Source organism: Grampus griseus (assembly GCF_964374135.1).
Source record: "Grampus griseus genome assembly, chromosome: 15".
Classification (NCBI taxonomy): Eukaryota; Metazoa; Chordata; class Mammalia; order Artiodactyla; family Delphinidae; genus Grampus; species Grampus griseus.
The window spans coordinates 80,148,904-80,174,083 of record NC_139009.1 but is presented as its reverse complement, the minus strand read 5'-3'; the positions used below and the strand labels follow the sequence as shown (position 1 = coordinate 80,174,083).

At 37.1% G+C, this 25,180-nt stretch overlaps 1 protein-coding gene across 3 annotated transcripts in view; it reads left to right on the top strand.

Moving 5' to 3' along the window:
- TMEM131 (transmembrane protein 131) overlaps nucleotides 1-25,180 on the top strand; it is a gene marked incomplete at its 5' end in the record, with an annotated part of 192,081 nt that overhangs the window by 87,475 nt on the left and 79,426 nt on the right. For all 3 annotated transcript variants that reach the window (XM_082672565.1, XM_082672564.1, XM_082672563.1), the window contains 2 exons: nucleotides 4,529-4,652; nucleotides 24,311-24,427. In XM_082672565.1, the coding sequence (XP_082528691.1) occupies nucleotides 4,529-4,652; nucleotides 24,311-24,427 (241 nt within the window). The remainder of the gene's footprint in view (nucleotides 1-4,528; nucleotides 4,653-24,310; nucleotides 24,428-25,180) is intronic.

The following is a 25,180-nucleotide window of genomic DNA, read 5'->3' as shown; positions in this document are numbered from 1 at the left end:
ATGAATTTTCGATTAAGCACAACTTGAACTGTATTCCACAAGTTTTTAATGAGTTAATTTCTTCATTTTGATTCAGTTCCAGATAGTTCTTAATTTTTATTCATCTTTGATCCATGAGTTGTTTACACATGTTGGTTTATTTACATATTTATAGAGAATCTGTTTATCTGTTTGTTATTGATTTCTAGTTTAATTGGGCCAGGACTAGAAAATTCTGCATATAAAAGGATTCTGAACAAAGAAGAGATAGAACAAATAGAAAATAACCAGCAAGATGGTAGACTTTAACCATAAAAATAATTACATTTAATATAAATAGTCTAAACACAGCAATTAAGAGACCAAGATTGTCACATTAAAAAAGCAAGACACAACTAACAACAGAAACCCAAAATATAGGAAGCAACACTAACAGAACTAAAGGGAAAAACCCGACAGTTCAATAGTAATAGTTGGAGATTTAGGTACCCCACTTTTGATAATGGCATTTGGAAAGGAAGAATTAAACCGTCTCTATTTTCAGATGTTATACTCTTGTACATAGGACATCCTAAGCAATCCACTTTTAAAAAAAAATAGAATAAGTGAGTTCAGCAAGGTTACAGGATATTAGATCAATATACAAAAATATTTGTTCTATACACTAGCAATGGACAATCAAAATTAAGAAGACAATTCCATTTACAATGGCATCAAAAATAAAATACTTACATACAAATTTTTAAAAAATAGTGCTGTATACTAAAAATGCCAAACCATTGTCAAAAAAAATTAAAGAACTAAGTAAATAGAAACCATCCCGTATTCATAAATCAGAAGACACAAATGAGAATGGCAGTACTCCCTGAATTGATCTGTGGATTCAACACAATCCCCATCAAAACCACAACTGACTTTTTTACAGAAATTGGCAAGCTGGTATTAAAATTCACATGTAAATAAGAAGGATCCGGGATAGCCAAACAATTTTTTAAAAGGAGACCAATGTGGGAAGACTAATAGCTCCCAATGTCAGAAACCTTCTAAAGAGCTTTAGTAGTCAAGACCCTGTAATACTGCCATGTAGATAAATGGGAAAGAATTTAGATTCCAGAAATAGAACTTTATATTTATTGTAAATTGATTTTGACAAGGGTGCCAGGACAATTAAATGAAGAAAGAATAATATTTGCAACAAATGGTGCTAAGACAACTGGCAAAAGAATTAAGTTGCATCCCCTACCTGACACCATACACAAAAATTAATTCAAAGTGTATCGTAGAGCTAAATGTAAGTGTAACAAAGCTAAACTATAAAACCTTAGAGGAAAACATTGTAATGTGTCTCCATTATGCAGTGATTTGTACAATATTTTCTTAGATATGGCTCCAGAAGCACAAGTGACAAAAGATAAAATATACACGTTGGATTACATAAAAATTAAAAACTTTTGTGCTGCAAATGATACCATCAAGAAGGTGAAAAGATAGCCACAGAATGGGAGAAAATATTTGCAAATATCTCCTAAGAGGCTTATATCCATAATGTATAAAAAACTCTTGCAACTCCTTAAATTTTGCTGTGTGCTTATTAAGTACAGGGTTTCCTTATCTCTCCTTGTTGACATTTCATAAATGCTTTCAATCAAGAATTATTTCATTTTTTTTTAAATTTTGGGTTTTGCCCATTGTTTTTGTCCATATTCTTCAAGTATTCCTACACTCCATTTTCCAAATATTACCACTTCTAGTTATGTTCTACATATCTGTTTTTCTTTTGATTTTTATAGCTCTATCTTTTAAAATATTCTAAATATATATACTTTCTTACTGAATTTGGAACTAAATTGTCAATCTGATCTTCCAGCTCACGAATAGAGTTTTATGTACCTATATCCCATCCATTGTCTTTGTACATTATGTTTTCTGCTGATATTTTCTCCTGTTTTCTATAGGCTTTCTTCATTTTACTAGTATCTTGCCATTTCTCCTTAAGCATATTCCATTATGCTTATTTTTAATTCTTGGTTTAACTTTTGCAGCTTCAGGTATGCATTATTCAGCCTTTACTAGGTTATGCTGTGATCACAAACGACCCAGTGGGATTTAGACTAGAAGAGCACTCCTATCTGTGAAATGCCATTTACTTAGCAGAAGAAACAGAGTACAAGAAGACTCTTAAAACTTAATGATATATGTCACTCTTGCTCACATTTCATTGGCCTAATGTTAATGAAGTGGAGAGATACAAGCCTCTCACCAGTTCAGTCAGCCAATTGGGAACAATATTGTGGTCTATCACAACACTGTATATGTTTTCAACTTGATTGTACTACTCCTCACAGATCATGTTATTTTGATGTGTGAACTTCTGAGTTGCTGTCTTATAATACATATTGAGGAAGAGCAGAAGACCAAGCCTTTCTCTTTGTCTCTTCTTGTGAATTTAAGAAGGAAGATGATCCCCAAGGTGGAGAGGTCCAGTTACATACACACATTCACATAAAAACTATTGATTGTCCTATGTTCCCACCACTCTATCTGACAGTGCTTAGGCAAAAGTGTCTGGAAGAGGTATCTTCCTAAATTGTAATCTAACAACTTTAGGGCTTTGGAGGACCAGAGAGAGGAGTGTAGAGGCGGGTGTGTTCAAGTGTAGCTGATCAGCAGCTTCTTACCCCAGTGAGCCTTTCTGCCGTCTGGGTTGAAGGGGGAGGCTTTGATTGTACCAAGGCAAGCAGGGAAGGGAATGGAGAAGAGGAGAGTTATTCCTGGCTTCTCGCGGCCTGCGCTGCCCTGTGTCCCTCACTTTTCCCCACCTGCCAGTTCAGGCAGCCCTCTGTTCCCCCAAGGGTTTCTTGCTGTTTTTGGTTAATCCTTGGAATCAGGGATTAACTTCTAAAATTTTCCAGCGTTGTTGTTCGTATATGCAGCTGTTAGGGGGTGTCAGGGAGAACCAGTAACATATACTAACCAATTCACCATTTTAAAAGGAACCCAAAGCCCCTGGTTTGTTTTTTTTTAAACTAGTGAAAGTTGTCAGCTGTTCACTGTTTGATCAGTTTTCCAACATCATAAGTTACAAGTGATAAACTGAACTGAGGAAAAGGCAGGGGCAAAAATTCCTGAAGGACAAAAGCATGGTGGACAGTTGAACCACATATAAAACGTAATTCTGGCGCTGCATCTTCAACTACTTAGAATTTGAGGTTTCTACAGATGAAATAAAATTTCAGAAAGCATAGGCCAAAATGATTGTACAAGAAGAGGACCTTGTGACAGAAGCTGTAACTGAATTAGAACATGAGGGTTTGGATTCACATAGAGAATAGGGAAGAAAACACAGAGCAAAGACATTGGTAAAGGCGTGGGGGTCATGCACATGGAACCAGCCTGACTCAGGTGGAAACATAGGGAACCACGTGTGGAGGCTGAGTGATTCCAGATTAGGGGGCTGATAACCACTTCATAACAGCAGGTGGTATTACAGAGAGAAAGAAAGGGATCTGACCATTTTGTTCCCTGCCTGCTTCTTCACTAGACTGTAACCACTGAGGTCATGGGCAGGGGCAGGAGCGGGCAAGCTGCCCCATGCACGCTCTCACCAGGTGCCTGGTTCTGTGCTAGACAATACGAGGAATACACAGTGCGCATACAACGTAAACTTCGTCCTTAAGGTACTGATAATCTTGCTGAGGAAATAAGACAGGTGCCAATTAAATAACTAGAGAGAACTCTGAAAAAACGTAATTTATTTGCAGAATTCTCTTAAGCTGTCAAGCTAGGAAGCCTGTGCAAATATGATTAGCAACGTAAGTACTTAATGGACTACATACTAAGGAGGTTTCACTTTTCAGACAAACTGTAATGTGGATGCCATGGGGAACGTTAAAATGAATCTGTGGACATCAGACCTCGAGTGTGTGCTTTATACTGTTCCTTTGAGAAGGTTAGAGCAGGGACTAGAGCCAGATGGCCTGGATTCAGGGTGATGTTCCAAGTATGACTTTAGGCGAGTTAATTAAGCTTTCTGTGCCTTGGTGTCCTCATCTATAAAATGAGTATAACAACAGCCCCTAACTTATAAGGCAGATCTGCTCACATAACGTTGCCACTAAACTTCTTCTAAATTGAAGAGCATCTATCAGTGGAATTTGGGGAGAGGAGGATAAGATTCAGAATTAGTAGAGAAGCAGGCGGTAGGTGGTATTACAGAAAGTAATAAAGGGATCTGACCGTTTTGTTCCCTGCCTGCCTCCTCACTAGATTGTAAACTTCATCCGGGTGGAGACTTGCCCCCTTACATCCCAGTACCTGGCTCAGTGTGTGACATACAGTTGGCACTCAATAATTTTATTTGCTGAATAGCGAATGCATGCATTTTATGTGTAATTTTAGGTATAAACTAATTTAATATATAATTTCATACGTTTGGGTATGTATTTGTCTAAATAATTTTGATGTTTAATTTTTTAACAACTAAAGGTTAACTCTAAAACTAGAAATTGTCTTTGAAGTATTTGTAACAGTTTTCTTTTTGTTTTTACAGACCAGTTGGAATGCCAAAAATGGAAAAAGTTTACTTACATAATCCTAGTTCTGAAGAAACTATTACTTTAGTATCAATATCTGCTACAACATCACATTTTCATGCATCATTTTTTCAAAATAGGGTAAGCATCTCTGCTGTATTTGATTTCTTTTGAGTTTGAAATTGAAATGTCTAGGGTTTTTAGTGTATAATTTTACTTTGCTATAATTAAAATCTAGTTTGAATGTTTCACATTTATTCTGGACTTTAGTTTGCCCCATTTCCTGAGAATTATCACTTCTACTTTTCAACACACATTGTTTTTCTCAACATGAAACAGCCTAACAAATCAACTTTGAAACTTAAGCACTCTGAAAAATGTAGCATTCATATATTCAGTTGGTTTTCTTGTCCTACCTAATAATAGGTAATTCCTCAGCGTTGTGTTAGTTTTCTATTGCTGTGTAATAAATCACCACAAACACGCACTTATTAGCACATGGTTCTGTAAGCCACAAGTCCAGTGGGTCTAGTGGGCTCTGAGTATCTTAAGGCTGTAACTAAGATGTCAGCTGGGCTGAGTCATTGACTGGAGGCTCAGGGGAAATCCACTCCCAGACTCATTCAAGTTGTCGGCAGAATTCAGTGCCTTGTGCTTGTAGAACTGAGGTCCCCGTTTCATTGCTGGCTGTCAGCCAGAGACCTCTCTCAGTTCCCTGAGGTACCCACACTCCTTGTCACCATCTTGAAGCCAGCACTGGTGCGTCACATCTCCCTCGCGCTTCAGACATCTGACCTCTCCTACCACCGGTGGAGAAAACTCTGCTTTAATCATGTCATTGGGTCAGCATCACCTGGGTAGTCTCCTTTTTGATTAACTCAGAGTCAGCTGACTAATAATCTCATTATATCTGCAGAATCCCTCTTATCAAGTAGTGCAGATCACAGGTGTGGTATCCTTCATATTCACAGTCACAGAAATTAGGGCAGGAAATTTGAGGGCCTGTTTAGGGTTCTTCCTACACAGGTGTCCTATAAAATTTTACTTATAATCATTTTCGTAGATAGTATGCAAACTTGTTACTATAAAAAAAACTTTTATCTGGCAAAAAAAAGATCTTAATAAATTTTGGATTTGAGAGAATGCATTAAGCTTTAATATATAGGCTTCCGAAATAATTAGCTAAATAGCAAATGTCAGAGGGAAGTAAATGAATGGAGCCTGATTTCATCTTCCGAGGGTTTTCACTGACTCCTTTGAAGAGATATGACTAAATCACCAATTTTTAGCATATAAATTTATATCAATTATTTCGATTTTTACATTTCTCCTTTCTAAAATCCTGGCTTCATCGTATGTTGTCATTAAGTAGCAATTTCTAGGGTAAATAATGGCATATAATTTTGGCTTTTTTAAAATTTAAAACTATTTTGTAAACAAGGAATGGATAAGTCAGCATATTTTGATGATAAAGTTTTAATTTTCTTGTTGTACTCTTGGAAAGCATCCCTTTTCTAAAATATTTTCTAAAACAAGTTTCCCTTGAGTTATTATTTGTTTTACCTAAAAGATATTTCCACAATTTTTATAAATGTGCTGATGGTCTCAAACAATCAAATCCCAGTCTAAGAGAGACCTAGTCCAGTACCCTCATTATATGAAAGAAGAGTTGAACCCCGGAGGGCTTTGCCTGTGGTCATGCAGTTAGGGATAAGAGCCAAGGTGAGGGTCTAGGTGTGCTGTTGGCCTCTGCAGGGATTTGTATCATATTAAGCTACAGGGTGGGTCATATACATTACAATCTGTGTATGGAGACACACTTAGGTGTAAGTGGTGTCATCCAGCTTTCAGGCATTGCCACAGTGTAGAGACATGTTGGGTTAAAAGGCAGAATAGTAAAGTGCAATGAAAACTGTTTAAAAGTAGTGCACAACTACACTACAGATTTTATTTTTACCTTGTTAACTTACTTTGCTAATTCAAGCAATGTTTTGTTGTTTCTAAACGTCAAGCTTCACCCTTGTTAGAGACCAGGATTTTTACTTTTTTCATGTTCCTATCACAATACAAAGCAGACCAAATAAATAGCAGAGTTACAAATAGATTTTTACAGGGGCTAGCCAGGTAGACGATGCAGACCAAGTGGAATGGGGGGTGACCTGGAAGAGCACATGTCCCATCCAAAGGCACCAGCCCCCACTCAGCTCCAGCCAGTGGTGGCCACGTGGGAATGTAAGCTCATGCACAGTTCTTCTGATTTTCCAAGAAGACTTGGAAATAGGAATTTTTATAAGATAATATCTACTGATTTTACAAATTAAAAATGAATTTGACTTTAGAAAGACAGATAGTGTTGACCAAAGAAAGCTAGTTAAAGGACACCAATTTGACATATCTGACCTAGGCTTTCCCAGGGACTTATTTCTACAAATGAATCTTATGCAAAGAGAAGTCTTTCTGAAAAATTCTTCAACAGATAATCTCAATCAAGGGATCAATCCAAGAAGAAGATATAACAGTTGTAAATATTTATGCACCCAACATAAGCACCTCAATACATAAGGCAAATGTTAATAGCCATAAAAGGGGAAATAGACAGTAACACAATCATAGTAGGGGACTTTAACACCCCACTTTCACCAATGGACAGATCATCCAAAATGAAAATAAGGAAACACAAGCTTTAAATGATACATTAAACAAGATGGACTTAATTGATATTTATAGGACATTCCATCCAAAAACAACAGAATACACTTTCAAGTGCTCATGGAACATTCTCCAGTATAGATCATACCTTAGGTCACAAATCAAGCCTCAATAAATTTAAGAAAATTGAAATCATATCAAGTATCTTTTCTGACCACAATGCTATGAGACTAGATATCAATTACAGGAAAAAAAATCTGTAAAAAATACAAACACATGGAGGCTAAACAATACACTACTAAATAACCAAGACATCGCTGAAGAAATCAAAGAGGAAATCAAAAAATACCTAGTAACAAATGACGATGAAAACACGAAGGCCCAAAACCTATGGGATGCAGCAAAAACAGTTCTAAGAGGGAAGTTTAGAGCAATACAATCCTACCTCAAGAAACAAGAAACATCTCAAATAAGAAACCTAACCTTACACCTAAAGCAATTAGAGACAGAAGAACAAAAAACCCCAAAGTTAGCAGAAGGAAAGAAATCATAAAGATCAGATCAGAAATAAATTAAAAAGAAATGAAGGAAACAATAGCAAATATCAATAAGACTAAAAGATGGGGCTTCCCTGATGGTGCAGTGGTTGAGAGTCCGCCTGCCTATGCAGGGGACACGGGTTTGTGCCCTGGTCCGGGAAGATCCCACATGCCGCGGAGCAGCTGGGCCCATGAGCCATGGCCGCTGAGCCTGCGCGTCCGGAGCCTGTGCTCTGCAACGGGAGAGGCCACAACGGTGAGAGGCCCGTGTACCTCAAAAAAAAAAAAAAAAAAAACCACTAAAAGACGGTTCTTTGAGAAGATAAGCAAAATTGATAAACCATCAATCAGGCTCATCAAGAAAAAAAGGGAGAAGACTCAAATCAATAGAATTAGAAATGAAAAAGGAGAAGTAACAACTGACACTGCAGAAATACAAAGGATAGTGAGAGATTACTGCAAGCAACTATATGCCAATAAAATGGACAACCTGGAAGAAATGGACAAATTCTTAGAAAAGCACAACCTTCTGAGACTGAACCAGGAAGAAATAGGAAATACAGACAGACCAATCACAAGCACTGAAATTGAAACTGTGATTAAAAATCTTCCAACAAACAAAAGCGCAGGACCAGATGGCTTCAGAGGCGAATTCTATCAAACATTTAGAGAAGAGCTAACACTTATTCTTCTCAAGCTCTTCCAAAATATAGCAGAGGGAGGAACACTCCCAGACTCATTCTGTGAGGCCACCATCACCCTGATACCAAACCAGACAGAGATGTCACAGAAAAAAGAAAACTACAGGCCAGTATCATTGATGAACATAGATGAAAAAATCCACAACAAAATACAGGTAAACAGAATCCAACAACACGTTAAAAGGATTATACACCATGATCAAGTGGGGTTTACCCCAGGAATGCAAGGATTCTTCAATATACGCAAATCAATCAACATGATATACCATATTAACAGATTGAAAGAGAAAAACCATATGATCATCTCAATAGATGCAGAAAAAGCTTTCAACAAAATTCAACACCCATTTATGATAAAAACCTTCCAGAAAGTAGGCATAGAGGGAACTTTCCTCAACATAATAAAGGCCATATATGACAAACCCACAGCCAACATCATTCTCAGTGGTGAAAAACAAACCATTTCCACTAAGATCAGGAACAAGACAAGGTTGCCCACTCTCACCACTGTTACTCAACAGAGTGTTGGAAGTTTTAGCCACCACAGTCAGAGAAGAAAAAGAAATAAAAGGAATCCAAATCAGAAAAGAAGAAGTAGGGCTTCCCTGGTGGCACAGTGGTTGAGAGTATGCCTGCCGATGCAGGGGACACGGTCCGGGAAGATCCCACATGCTGCGGAGCAGCTAGGCCTGTGAGCCATGGCCGCTGAACCTGCACGTCTGGAGCCTGTGCTCCGCAACGGGAGAGGCCACAACAGTGAGAGGGCCGCATACCACGAAAGAAAAGAAAAGTAGTAAAACTGTCACTGTTTGCAGATGACATGATAGTATACATAGAGAATCCTAAAGATGCTACCAGAAAACTAACTAGAGCTAATCAATGAATTTGATAAAGTAGCAGGATACAAAATTAATGCACAGAAATCTCTGGCATTCCTATACCCTAATGATGAAAAATCTGAAAGAGAAATGAAGGAAACACTCCCATTTACCATGGCAACAAAAAGAATAAAATACCTAGGAATAAATCTACCTAAGAAGACAAAAGACCTGTATGCAGAAAACTATAAGACACTGATGAAAATAATCAAAGATGATACAAACAGATGGAGAGATATACCATGTTCTTGGATTGGAAGAATCAACATTATGAAAATGACTCTACTACCCAAAGCAATCTACAGATTCAATGCAATCACTATCAAACTACCAATGGCATTTTTCACAGAACTAGAACAAAAAAATTCACAATTTGTATGGAAACACAAAAGACCCTGAATAGCCAAAGCAATCTTGAGAAAGAAAAACAAAGCTGGAGGAATCAGGCTCCCTGACTTCAGACTATACTACAAAGCTACAGTAATCAAGACAGTATGATACAGGCACAAAAACAGAAATATAGATCAATGGAACAGGATAGAAAGCCCAGAGATAAACCCATGCACATATGGTCACCTTACCTTTGATAAAGGAGGCAACAGTATACAATGGAGAAAAGACAGTCTCTTCAGTAAGTGGTGCTGGGAAAACTGGACAGCTACATGTAAAATTAGAACACTCCCTAACACCATACACAAAAATAAACTCAAAATGGATTAAAGACCTAAATGTAAGGCCAGACACCATCAAACTCTTAGAGGAAAACATAGAACACTCCATGGCATAATCACAGCAAGATCCTTTTTGACCCACTCCTTGAGAAATGGAAATAAAAATAAACAGATGGGACCTAATGAAGCTTAAAAGCTTTTGCATAGCAAAGGAAACCATAAGATGAAAAAACAACCCTCAGAATGGGAGAAAATATTTGCAAATGAAGCAACTGACAAAGGATTAATCTCCAGAATATACAAGCAGCTCATGCAGCTCAATATCAAAAAAACAAACAGCCCAATCCAAAAATGGGCAGAAGACCTAAATAGACATTTCTCCAAAGAAGATATATAGATTGCCAGTAAACACATGAAAGGATGCTCAACATCACTAATCATTAGAGAAATGCAAATCAAAACTACAATGAGGTATCACCTCACACCGGTCAGAATGGCTATCATCAAAAAATCTACAAAGAGTAAATGCTGAAGAGGGTATGGAGAAAAGGGAACCCTCTTGCACTGTTGGTGGGAATGTAAACTGATACAGCCACTATGGAGAACAGTATGGAGCTTCCTCAAAAACTAAAAATAGAACTACCATATGACCCAGCAATCCCACTACTAGGCCTATACCCTGAGAAAACCATAATTCAAAAAGAGTCATGTACCACAATGTTCATTGCAGCTCTCTTTACAATAACTAGGACATGAAAGCAACCTAAATGTCCAATGACAGATGAATGGATAAAGAAGATGTGGCACATATATACAACGGAATATTACTCTGCCATAAAAAGAAATGAATTTGAGTTATTTGTAGTGAGGTGGGTGGACCTAGAGTCTGTCATACAGAGTGAAGTATGTTAGAAAGATAAAAACAAATACCGTATGCTAACACATGTATATGGAATCTAAAAAAAAAATGGTTCTGAAGAACCTAGGGGCAGGACAGGAATAAAGACGCAGACATAGAGAATGGACTTGAGGACATGGAGAGCGGAAGGAGTAAGCTGGAATGAAGTGAGAGAGTAGCCTGGACTTATATACTACCAAATGTAAAATAGATAGCTAGTGGGAAGCAGCCACATAGCACAGGGAGATCAGCTCGGTGCTTTGTGACCCCTTAGAGAGGTGGGATAGGGAGGGTGTGAGGGAGACACAAGAGGGAGGAGATATGGGGATATACATACATGTATAGCTGATGCACTTTGTTATAAAGCAGAAACTAGCACACCATTGTAAAGCAATTATACTCCAATAAAGGTGTTAAGAAAAAAAAAAGATAATCTCAATGTATATATAGTCGAAGAAAAGTTAAAAGCCAGTCTGTGTTTTCCAGTATCAGGAGATAGAATTAAACAGTAAAATAATCTATACCTATCAAAATCTACATTTAGGTACTCTAGATTTAGCTTTAAAAGAGATAACCAAAATCTATGCTACCTTAAGTTTTTTTTTTTTTCTTATTCTTCTTCTTGCTTTTCATTTTTATTCCCTACAGTAAGATACTGACTCCAGAAGCTCAAGAAGTGGAGAGGAGAGATGGAATTAACTCTTGGGAGAAGAAATAACCTTATTTCCCCTCCACTTAATTTTATGCCTATCATAAGAGCCTTTGGGGAAAAATGAAAAGAGTTTCTCATGTCCAAGAGAGCAAAACCTTTCTGTATGTTTATCCTAACTCTAATTGCCTTGTCATCTTTAGAATTCCTGGTCAGATCATATTTCTTTGAGAGTAAAACATTTCCTGTAAGTCACTTAAGTTGTTGATTATTAACCAGTATCATCTCTACGTTAAGCAACCAGTAGGAAATACAAAGTAGAATAGTTATTATTTAAAAGGCTAAGTGTTACATAACTGTATTTTAACACATACACACATATAAATAATACCCCTTACTAAGGTTTTGATTCTGAGATCACCTGGAAATCAAGAACAAGGGTAATAAAAGGAATGTGGTTGTGTGACAATTCGTTTTTCTATATATAACTCCTAATAATTGTGGTTTATAATTATCTGTTGACTAACTATAATTGTCTAATTAATTATAATTAAAATTACATAATATTAAGACTGCAGTTTAGGCCTGTTCATCTTCATGGCTATACTGCATATTGGCCATAAAATATGTAATGTATGGCTTGTGACAAAAAATACAGATTTTTTTAATACTCTATAATAGTCAAATTTTAATTACCATAGAATTGTGGAAATGGGTGCCTTATAGACATTGGTGAGCAAACAAAAAGTATATTTTCCTTGATTCTGTAGAACCTTTCGTTTGATTACCTTTTCAGGTAAACTGAAGATTAATTAGGATACACTTTGTTTCAATCTATGGCTAAAATGAAAATGTTTTTACCCATTTATTTTAGTATGCTTAATATAGTAAACAATCTCTTCTCATAGGTTGAAAGTCATTAATGAATATTAATGATTATTTTTTAATTATATTAGAGACCTGGACATTTTTTGTTCTATTTCTGATATCCATACATGTTAATGGGAATTGAACAAATGTGATATAGCAGTAGCAATGATATAGCAGGACAACCTTTCCTTATTGAGTGTTCTTGGCTCCCATGTCAAATATTAGATAACCATATATGCAGAGGTTTATTTCTAGGCTATTTGTTCCACTGGTCTACATGTTTTATTTTTATGCCAGAACCATACCGTTTTAATTTCTGTAGCTTTATAGTATGGTTCGAAAGCAGGAAGTTTGCTGCCTCCAGTTTTGTTGTTCTTATGATTGTTTTGTGTTTCTATATAAATTTCAGGTTTGTTTTATCTCTGTTAAAAATTCCACTAGGATTTTGATAAGATTGCATTGAACCTGTAGATGGGTTTGCTTAGTATGGATATTTTAAAAACATAATTCTTCTGAGCCATGAATAAAGGATATCTTTCCATTTGTCTTCAACTTCTTTTTATCAGGGTCTTAACAGTTTTCATTATACAGGATCTTTCGCCTCCTTGGATAAATTTATTACTAGGTATTTTATTGTTTTTGATGCTATTGTGAGTAGAATCGTTTTTTTTTTTCAGATGTTTCATTGTTAGTGTGTAGCAGCACAACTGGTTTCTGTGTGTTGATTTTATATCCTATAACTTTACAGCATTTTTTGATTAGTTCCAGCAGTTTTTTGGTTAAGTCTTCAGGATTTTCTATATATAAGATCATATCACCTGCAAATAATGACAGCTTTTCCTTTCCACTTCTGATGCCTTTTATTTCTTTGTCTTGCCTTAATTGCTTTAACTTAGACCTTCCAGTACTATGTTGAATAAGAGTGGTGAGAGTGGGCACCCTTGTCTTGTTTCTGATTTTAAGGGGAAGCTTTCAGATTTTTATCATTGAGTGTGATGTTAGCTTTGTGTGTTTGTATGTGGTCTTTATTATGTTGAGGTGTGCTCCATCTATACCAAATCAGTTGAGGGTTTTTATCATGAAAAGATGCTGTATTTTGTCAAATGCTTTTTTATTGTGTTGCTGAATTCACTTTGCTAATAGTTTTTGAGAACTTTTGCATCTGTATTCATCAGGGATATTGTTTATAGTTTTCTTGTAGTGTCCTTGTCTGGCTTTGGTATCAAGGTAATGCTGACCTCATAAAATGAGTTTGGAAGTGTTCCCTTCTCTTACTTTTTGGAAGAGTTTGAGAAAGATTGACATTAATTCTTCCTTAAGTATTTGATAGAACTCACAAGTGAAGCCATCTGGTCCTGGAGTTTTCTGTTTTGGGAGGTTTTTGATTACTGAGTCAATCTCCTAACTCATTATTGATCTATCGAGATTTTCTATTTCTTCCTGATTCAGTCTTGGTAAGTTGTGTGTTTCTAGGAATTAATCCATTTCTTCTAGGTTATCCAGCTTGTTGGCATAGAATTGCTCATACTGGTATTTTATGATCCTATGTATTTCTGTAGTATGTCTCCTCTTTCATTTCAGATTTTATTTATTTGAGTCTTCTTTTTTCTTGGTTAATGTGGCTCTTGATCTGTCAATTTTGTTTATCTTTTTGAAAAACTGGCTCTTAGTTTTGTTGATTTTTTTTTTTCTGTTGTTTTTCTGGCCTGTGTTACATTTTGATCTTCGTTATTTCTGTACTGCAAACTTTGGGCTTAATTTGTTCTTTTTCTAGTTCCTTGAGGTGTGAAGTTAGAATGTTTATTTGAGATCCTTCTGTTTTCTTAAAATATGCATTTATTACTATAAACTAAGTTTATCCTTTTCAGAATGCTTTTGCATCATTCCATAGATTTTGGTATGTTTTTTTTCCATTTTCATTTGTTCAATGTTATTTTTTATTCCTCTTTTAATTTCTTCTTTGACCCATTGGTTGTTGAAGAGAATGTTGTTTAATTTCCACATAATTGTAGATTTTCCAGCTTTCTTCTTGTTGATTCCTAGTTTAATACCACTGTGGTCTGAAAAAAATACTTGATATGATTTCAAACTTATTCTTCTCTGTGTGCACTTGAGAACAATATGTATTTGCTGCTATAGGATGGAATGACCTATAAATGTCTGTTAGGTCCATTTGGTCTAATGTATGGTTCAAGTCCAGTGTTTCCTTGTTGATGTTCTGTCTGGATGATCTATCCATTGCTGAAAGTGGGATATCAAAGTCCCCTACTATTATTGTATTCTTGCCTATTTCTCCCTTCAAACCTGTTGATATTTGTTAATATATTTAGGTTCTCCAATGTTAGTGCATATATATTTATAATTATTACATCTTCTTGATGAATTGACCCCTTTATTATGTAATGACCTTTTTGTCTCTTGTTACCATTTTTTACTTAAAGTCTATTTTGTCTAATATAGGTATAGCTAACCCCATTTTCCTTTGGTTTCCACTTGCATTGAATTTCTTTTTTTCTTATTTATTTATTTAATTTTTTGGCTGTGTTGGGTCTTCATTGCTGTGCGCGGGCTTTCTGTAGTTTTGGCGAGCGGGGGCTGCTCTTTGTTGCCGTGCACGGGCTCCTCATTGCAGTGGTGACTTCTCTTGTTGCAGAGCATGGGCTCTAGGCACGTGGGCTTCAATAGTTGTGGCATGTGGGCTCAGTAGTTGTGGCTCTCAAGCTCTAGAGCGCAGGCTCAGTAGTTGTGGCACACAGGCTTAGTTGCTCCGCCGCATGTGGGATCTTCCTGGACCAGGGCTCAAACCCGTGTCCCCTGCACTGGCAGGCGGATTCTTAACCACTGTGCCAGCAGGGAAGTCCTGAATTTCTTTTTCTATCCCTTCACTTTGAGCCTATGTGTTTCATTAAATCTGAAGTGAGTCTTGGAGGCAACATATAGTTGGGTCTTGTGTTTTTATCCATCCAGCCTCTCTGTGCCTTTGGTTGGTGAATTCAGTCCATTTACATTAGAGTAATTATTGACATGTAAGGACTTCCCAGTGCCATCTCATTAATGGCTTTCTGTTTATTTTATATTTCCATTGTTTCCTTTCCCCTCTGTTTCTGCCTGCCTTTGTAAATTGGTGATTTTCCACGGTGTTATATTCTGTTTCCCCTTTCTTTACCTTCTGTGAATCTACTCTAGGTTTTTGCTTTTTGGTACCATGAGGCTTACATAAAATATCTTTAGATAAAATGGTCCATTTTACATTGATAGCAACTTAATTTTGATGTCATGCAAAAGTGTTACCCTTTTACTCCCTCCCTTTAATGTGTTTTGGTGTCATTATTTACCTCTTTTTATATTGTGTATTCATTAACAAGTTATAGTCACTGTAATTATTTTTAATAATCTTCTCCTTAAACTTTATACTGTAGTTAAGTGGTTAACACACCATCCTATTACAGAATTAAGTTTTCTCTGTCTGATTGTACATTTACCTTTACTAGAGTGTTGTATACTTTTGTATGTTTTCATGTTGCTGATTAGCATCTTTTGATTTCAGCTTGAAGAACTCTCTTCAGCATTTCTTGCAAGGCAGGTGTAGGGGTGATGAAATTCCTCAGTTTTTGTTTGTCTGGGAGAAATCCTTCATATCTGAAGTATAACTTTGCTGAATAGAGTATTTTTGGCTGGCAGGTTTTTTTCAACACTTTGATTTGTCATTCCACTGTCTCCTTGCCAGTAGGGTCTCTGCTGAGAAATTGCTGATTGCCTAATGTGTTTTCTTTGTAGGTTACAATCTTTTTTTTCTCTGACTCCTTTTAGGATTCTCTCTTTTTTGATTTTTGACACATTCATTATAATACATCTTGGTGAAAGGCTTTCTGCTTTAGATAATAGGGTAATCTGTTAGCTTCGTGAACTTGGATGTCCAAGTCTCTCCCCAGGTTTGGGAAGTGCTCAGCTATTATTTCTTTAAATAAATTTTCTGCCCCCTTTCCCTTCTCTTCTGGAGCTCTGATTATTCTAATATTTTTTGATGGAACTCCATAGATCACATAGGCTTTCTTCACTCTTTTTCATTCTTTTTTTCTTTGTTCTGTGCTGTGTTATTTCAAAATTCCTGCCCTCTAGCTCACTTATTCTATTTTCCATTTTATCTAACCTACTGCAGATGCTCTCCATTGCATTTTTCATTTCATTCATTGAAATCTTTAGCTCTAAAATTTCTGTTTGGTTCTTTTTTGTGATTTCTTTCTCTTTGGTAAATATCTCATTTTGATCATGTATTTTTTTAAATTTACTTATTTTATTTATTTGTTTTTGGCTGCGTTGGGTCTTCGTTGCTTCGTTGTTGCTGTGGAGCTTTCTCTAGTTACGGTGAGCAGGGGCTACTCTTCGTTGCCGTGCGCGAGCTTCTCATTGCAGTGGCTTCTCTCATTGCGGAGCATGGGCTCTAGGCGCGCAGGCTTCAGTAGTTGTGGCACGTGGGCTCATTAGTTGTGGCTCATGGGCTCTAGAGCACAGGCTCAGTAGTTGTGGTGCACAGGTTTAGTTGCTCCACGACATGTGGGATCTTCCTAGACCAGGGCTCGAACCCATGTCCCCTGCATTGGCAGGCGGATTCTTAACCACTGTGCCACCATGGAAGCCTGATCGTGTATGTTTTTGAGATTTTGTTGGATTATCTTTCTGGGTTTTCTTGTAGCTTGTTGAGTTTCTTCAAAACAGCTATTTTGGGGCTTCCCTGGTGGTGCAGTGGTTGAGAGTCCGCCTGCCTATGCAGGGGACACGGGTTCGTGCCCCAGTCCGGGAAGATCCCACATGCCGCGGAGCGGCTGGGCCCGTGAGCCATGGCCACTGAGCCTGTGTGTCCCGAGCCTGTGCTCTGCAGTGGGAGAGGCCACAACAGTGAGGGGCCTGTGTACCGCAAAAAAAAAAACCAACAAAAAAACAGCTATTTTAAATCTTTTATCACCTAGACCACAAAATTCTGTAACTTTGAGCTCAGTTGTTGAATTACTGTTCTTTTGGTGATGATATGTTTCTTTGATTTTTCACATTTCTTACAATTTTGTGTTGCTGCTTTTGCATGTGAAGTAGCAGTCACACCTCCTTAAATCTTTACTAGTTGCCTTCAGATGGGGTGTACTGTTCATTGGTGCTGTTATATGTCTAGGCTTTTTCAGAAGGTGGTGGTGCTATAGCTCAAGTTTGTGCTTTCTCCCTTGCGCACACATCCTGGTATGTTCTTCTGATAGCAGTCCATGTACCGGACTTGCTCTTGCTAACTTGGGAGTGCACACAAGGAGCCGTCTGCAGAGTTGGGGGAGGTGTGGATTTAGCTCTTGGAGCATTGGGGGTGCCTGCAGACCTAGTGGGGAGATCCTCCAGTGAGATACTCCAGAGACTCCTGGATGAACTTCCTGCTGCAGTCCTGAGCACAGTCAGCAGGAACTGCCTACCTTTAATGCCCTTTGATATTTTTATCTGCCTCTTTACTGATCTCCTGCCTCCCCCAGTTATGGAAGTCCCACCTCAGTACTCTGGGTGCTAGTGGAAACAGGATTCCCAGCCACATCCTGCACAGCTGGAGGAGTTGGGCACTCACTCGCTCAGGGTGCTCTCCTCCCCCCACCCCCTCACCCCCGCCCAGGAGAGGTCACCATCCCATGCACTGTTGCCTTAGCATGGGTGGGGGAGTTGGCCCTGGGAAAATTCCTCTTACTATCTCCACTGCAACCAAACTCTTTTTTTTTTTTTTTTCCTCCAATGGCATGCTGGAATATCTCCTTGGGAAAGTTAGACTTCTGCACATCATCTCTTGTCCATCAGTATCTGCCCAGGTCAGCAGTCTCTAGGTTTTTTTCCCAGCTGCAGTGAGAGGGGTTGGGGCAGGTTCATTTGTCCCGCGGCCTGTTTCCAGATGCACAGGCGGGCAAGACAGCTCCCAGATCCTCAGGCGTGTGGTGTTGTATTCCCCAAGTCCCACAGAGGCACTTCTGTTTGTCGATGGATGTCTAACCCGTTGTTTTAAAAGGAGGACAAAAAGGAGGAATGTCTTACACCACCAGGATGCTGACATCACTCCTCCAGTTTTAAACAGGATGGTCAGAGTAGGCTTCATTCAGAGGGTGACATTTGAACAGACTTGACGGAGGTAAGGGAGAAGACTGTAGGGGGGGAAATGGAATGTGTGGAAGAAGAACATTCCAGACAGCGTTCAGGCAGCAAGGTCTCCAATGTGGAAACACAACTGGTGAGCAAAGAGGACAGTGTAGCTAGACCAGAGTGAGCAAGGGTGAGAGCAGAAGTAAAGGGGGGGTGGGAAGGGACAGACTGTGAAGGGTCTTAGAAGCTGTGATTGAAATGGGAGGCCATCCCGGATTCTGAGCAGAGGAATGAATGATAGCTTATGTTTTCTAAGGATCACTGTTTATCAGAAATAGACTGAAGAAGGGTAAGGGGAGAATCGGGGACACCAGTTACCTTGGCTGTCGCAGGACTCAGGGCAGGATTACTCTGAGCAGAGTGAAGAAGTGAAGAAAGCTGCATTGGGGGTATATTTTCAAGGTAGGAATAGGATTTTCTGAGGTGGGATTGAGAGGAAGAGAATAGTCAAGGTGGACTCCAGAGTTTTTGTCCTGAGCAACTAGGAAGACAGTTGCCATCAGCTGAGACGGCAAAGGCTGAGGGTGGAGTAGGTTTCGGGAGTGTGGTCAGTAGTTCAGTTTTGGACGTGTTAGATTTGGCATGTCTCCTAGACGTCCAGCTGGGGGTGCCAAGTAGGCAGTTGAAGTCTGGTGTATGAGGGAAAGGACTAGACTCGAAATAGAAGTAAAGATGTGAATCCATGGACCTGGGTGAGATCACCAAGGGAGCAAAAGGCCAGGGACTCTGATCTATGGTACAAATATGTGAGACTTTGCTGCAGATAATTTAAAACTAAAGTTAGCACACCTTGTGTCGTCTTCATTACTTTTTCCTACTGTTGTCTTTTTTTTTTAATCAAACTAAATTTATTTTATTTAGGAAGTTTGTTGTACCAGAGGGAACAAAAGGATGAATTGTAGCAAATCTGATGAATTCTTATGGGAAGATTACATTCCTGAGCCTGAGTTTATTGTTCTGTTTCATCACTGTTTTGTTACATTGTTAATTGTCATTTGGGAGTAGATTTTCCCTGTTATTAAAAAAAAAAGAAAGAAAGAAAAGATTTGTTCTGTGTATCTCAGCATCTTCTTAAAGTATTCCAGTCTTTAAGTTATAAAGAGTTGATTGGATATTAGGAACTATCAAAGAGAACCTGTACTCTTGTATCCAGGCTCTTTTTTCTCCCAGGATATAATGCTTTTAACAGCTTTCAACAAATACTGAAATCTGTTTTCAAAGAAATCTTTGTACTAAGGAATGTTTGTCCATGTAACAGACTGAAGACAGCCACATCTGGCATTCTCAAAGAAGCACATAACTACTAAATGTAATGCTGCAAATCAACTTATTTCCTTTAAAACTTCACTAAATACTTCCAAGGAGTACAAGTTTCCTTATCATATATGTGATTTGCAGATCTTTTCTTCTAGTCTGTAGCATGTCTTTTCATCCTCTTTATAAAATCTTTCAAATAACAGAAGTTTTTAATTTCCACGAAGTCCAGCTTATCAAATTTTTCTTTTATGGGTTATGCTTTTGGACTTGTAGCTAAGAACTATTCGCCTAAACTGAAGTCACAAAGATTTTCTCCAATTTTTATTCCAGAAGTTTAATAGTTTCAGATTTTACATTTAGGTCTGTGATCCTTTTTGAGTTAATGTTTGTTTATGGCGTGAGATATAGATCAAGAGTTATTTTGTTTTGTTTTGCATATGTATACACAGTCGTTACTGTACTGTTGGTTAAAAAGACTATCCTTTCTCATTGAAATACCGCTGCGTTTTTGTCAAAGTCAGTTGACATTGAATATGTGGGCCTGTTTTTTTAGACTTCCCATTACGTTCTAATGTGTATCTAATAGATATCTAATATGTCAACCCTTTCACCAATAACCACACTGCCTTGATTACACTAGGTTTTTAGTAGTTCCTGGAATTGCAGTGTGAACCCTTCAGTTTCGTTTTCCTTTTTTAAAATGGTTTTGCTCTTCTTATTCCCTTTTCTTGCCATCTGAATTTTAGAATCAGCTTGTCAATTTCTTTTTTTAAACCTCTTGCTAAGATTCTTTTTAACATATTTTTGAATTAATCTTAAATATATAGATAACTAAGTACAGATAATCTTGTATTCCTCACCCAGTTTCTCCTAATGCTAACTTCTTATATTGTATAATCATAGTATAATTATCAAAACCAGGAAATTAACATTTGTAAAGTACTGTTAACTAAAAACTTATATGAATTTTAACAGTTTTCTATCAATGTACTTTTTCTGTTCTAGGATCTTATTTCACATTGTATTTAGTTTCTCCTTAGGCTGAAATTTTTATTGCAGTTACGGTGGATACATAAATCAATTGGGGGAGAATTAACATCTGAACAATATTATCTTCCTATCTATGAACACAGTATATCTCTCCATTTTTTTAAGTCTTCTTTTATTACTTTAAGCAATGCTTTGTCATTTTCTGCTCACAGAACTTGCATATTATTAGATTTATATTTTTGTGTGTGCATGTTATTGTAAATGATACTTTTTTAAAAATTAGAATTCCAGTGTTTATTGCTAAGATAGGGAAATACAATTGATTATTGTATATTGACCTTGATTCCTGCAACTTCATTAAACTCTTATTAGCTCTTATGAGCATTTTTGAAGTTTATTTTTGGGAATTTTTATATAGGCAGCCATGTGGTCTGTGATTAAAAACAGACCTTTCTTCCTTTCTAATGTATATGCTTTCTATTTATTTTTCTTGTCTCATTGTACTGGCAAGTACTTCCAATACAATGTTGAATAGCTGTCATGAGAGAGGACATCCTTGCCTTGTTCCACATTGGGGGTGAGGGAGAGTAGCATTCAGTCATTCACCATTAAGTCTGGTATCTCTAGGTCTTTTGTAGATGCTCTTTATATGGTTGAGGAAGTTCTCTTCTATTGACTTAGTTTACTGAGATTTTTAATCATGAATGGATGCTGAATTTTGTCAAATTATTTTATGCACCTACTGAAAGGATTTTTCTTCTTTAGTATGTTGATAATATCAATTACGTTGGTTTGATTTTTGAATGTTGAGCTAGAATTTCATTGTCCTGATAAAAACCACTTGATCATGATGTGTTATCTTTTTTATATGTTGGCTGGATTCAGAATTTCATTGTCATGATAAAAACCACTTGATCATGATGTGTTATCTTTTTTTATGTTGGCTGGATTCAGAATTTCATTGTCCTGATAAAAACCACTTGATCATGATGTGTTATCTTTTTTATATGTTGGCTGGATTCAGAATTTCATTGTCCTGATAAAAACCACTTGATCATGATGTGTTATCTTTTTTATATGTTGGCTGGATTCAGTTTGCCGATACTTTGTAAATGATTGCATGTCTACATTCGTGAGGGCTGTTGGCTTGTAGTTTTCTTTTCTTGTCACATCTTTGTCTGGTCTTGGTATAAAGGTAATACTAGACTCATGAAATGAAGTGGGAAGTGTTCTCTTCTGTATGCTGAAAGCTTACGTAGATAGGTGTTATTTAATGGTTGGTGTAGAACTCTACCATTCTACCAGTGAAACCATCTGGGCTTGGGCTTTTCCTTGTGGGAAGGTTTTTTAACTACAAATTAAATTTTTTTTAATGGTTGTAAGACTGTTCTGGCAGTTTTGTTTCAAATGGGCTTTAGCAGATTGTTTTTCAAAGAATGTGTCTATTTCTTCTAGCTATTAAATTTATGGGCATAGAGTTGTTTGTAATATTCCTTTATCATCCTTTGTATGTGTAAAGGTTGTATTATGATGTCCACATTTCAGTTTCTTATATTTTCATCTTCCTCCTTTTTACTTTTGGTCATTCTGTTTAGAGTTTTATCAGTTTTATGGACTGTTTTGGTTTTACTGATTTTTCACTATTTTTCCATTTTCTATTTCATTATTTTAAGCTCTTGTCTAATATTTTTCCTTTTCTTTATTTTGGGTTTAATTTACTCTTTTTCTAGTTTCTCAAGGTGGAAACATAGATTATTGATTTGAGACATTTCTTTTCAAGATAAGCGTGTAATACTGTAATTTTCCTTCCAAGTATTGCTTTACAGCAGCATAGCACGGGGAGATCAGCTCCTTGCTTTGCGATGACCTAGAGAGGTGGGATAGGGAGGGTGGGAGGGAGGCTCAAGACGGAGGAGATATGGGGATATATGTATGCATATGGCTGATTCCTTTGTTGTACAACAGAAACTAACAGTATTGTGAAGCAATTATACTCCAATAAAGATCTATTTAAAAAAAAGAGTATTGCTTTAAATTTTGATATGTTGTGTTTTCATTTCCAGTTGATTCAGAATAATTTATAATTTCCTTTGTGACTACTTATTTGACCAGTGGGTTATTTAGAAGTGTGTTGTTTACCAGTATCCTATTACTGATTTTTTGGCTCAAGTGTGACCTCCATCTAGCATCTATAGCTTCTAGGGATTCTATGCACCAGAGTTCTGTCGCCCACACTCGGCATTTAGCAGTGTGTAAAAATTTTAGCTGAATTCATTTTACTGTCTTGTACGTTAGCCTCATCTTCTTCCCATTCTCTGTCATGGGTGAGCCAGTATTCACATTCTATCTCTTCTCGAAGGTGCTTGTCTTTCCTTAAGTTTGGGGCTAGTTGATACACAAACTGTGATGCATTCAAGAAAAGTTATGATTTTGCAGATTATTCTTTTTGATAATGCAGGAGAAATTCCCAGCTTTCTACATCCAAAGGTAAAGACAGACATCTCAGTGCCATATATTTTAAGCTATAATTTGGGGAGCATTTTAGAGTTCTAGCCACAGAGGCAGAATGAGAGAAGTTAATGACTTTACATATTAAAATGCATTTTAAGGCTTCATTGCAGGCAGAACTGCATTTGCAGTCTCTCAAACTTCATGAAGCAGCCCTATTGTTTTGTTGTAATAAAATTTAGTTTGCTAACCGCCGTGACATTCTCAGTCTCTACACAAGGTAACAGGAAAGAGTTCCTGCATGTGTTACCAAGGCTCCCTTCTTTTTTAATGTAAGTTGCTGGCACATTTTGTGCCCTTTGTGAATGGACGACAGAGGTCAAGAGGTTGAGGCTGGGCTTATTTGTTTATTCGGATAGTACAAGTGTCTACTCAGTAGTAGAGTAGAACATCTGTATAAGAAGCTCGGCTTCAGCTCAGCTCCTCCTTGATCGTCTGATGTTGGAAGAGCCTGTAATTAGGTACTTCATTCCAGCCAAGTTATTGTTGAATGAACAGAATTCAAGGGAACCATCTGTTGTACAGGGTTTTAGAATCATGATTGACAAAGATATGTGACATCCAATATGAAGACATCTTTTTTTTCCCATTGCAAAATAGTTTGGCTAATTTAAACCTTAAACCTTTAGGAGGAAAAGGCTAGTTTATGCAAATGATTCTAAGATGTTTTAGAAGACTTTAGCTATCTTTTTTTTTTTTTGGCTGCGTCGGGTCTTAGTTTCAGCACGCAGGATCTTTCGTTGAGGCACACAGGCTCTTTGTTGCAGCACGTGGGCTTCTCTCTAGTTGTGGCACGCAGGCTCTAGAGCACACAGGCCCAGTAGTTGCGGTACGCAGGCTTAGTTGCCCTGCAGCATGTGGGATCTTACTTCCCTGACCAGGGATTGAACCCGCATCCCCTGCATTGGCAGGAGGATTCTTAACCACTGGAACCACCAGGGAAGTCCCGAGAACTTTAGCTATCTAATTGTGGTCACCATGATCTGATTTTTTGGTTACTAATTTAACTTTATTTATTGCTTTTCTTTTTCAGAAAATTCTTCCAGGAGGAAATACATCATTTGATGTAGTTTTTCTTGCAAGAGTAGTAGGAAATGTAGAAAATACTTTATTTATTAATACGTCTAATCATGGGGTATTCACTTACCAGGTAAGAATCAGAATGAAAACTTTATTTATAAAATACAGTTATCATCTTCAACCTGTCATATGACAACCTTTTGGGAACTCTTTTCAAAAATTCAGGGGATAAGGGAAAATTTAAGAGTTTAGATTCAGAGAATTTTTTTAAAACTTTTAATTTTATATTAGAGTATAGTTGATTAACAGTGTTGTAATAGTTTCAGGTGTACAGCAAAGTGGCATAGTTATATATATATATGTGTATCTATTCTCTTTCAAATTCTTCTCCCATTTAGGTTGTTACGTAATACTGAGCATTTTTATACTTACAGCTGTGTTTGTGAATATCCCTGTTCACATCAGACTGTGAAACAAATGCTCTTAAAGCTACAGCTAAAGTGTTACTGTAAGATAGGTTGGCAAAAGAACAGTTAAAAATATTTTCACAGTGACTCTAGATTTTTTTTTTTTTTACTTTTGCACGCTTACGAAGTGATAATAGTTTCAGGATCAAAACTTATGTGCCTGCTTTTCTTTGGTAATTATATTGTTTAAAATTTTTGATAAACTCTTTTCTATGTGCAGTCATTGTTTGGGTTATTAAAGAAAGTGAATGTTTTGTGAATCAAGATTTTTATATATCAAGATTACTAAGAATAATTACTTATTTGACACTGTGCTACACACTTTACATGCACTTCTGCCTGCATTACGGATACTGTTGTTCTCACTCTTTTAGATGAGTAAGGTGAAGTTGAGAAAGGTTAAATAATTATGCTAC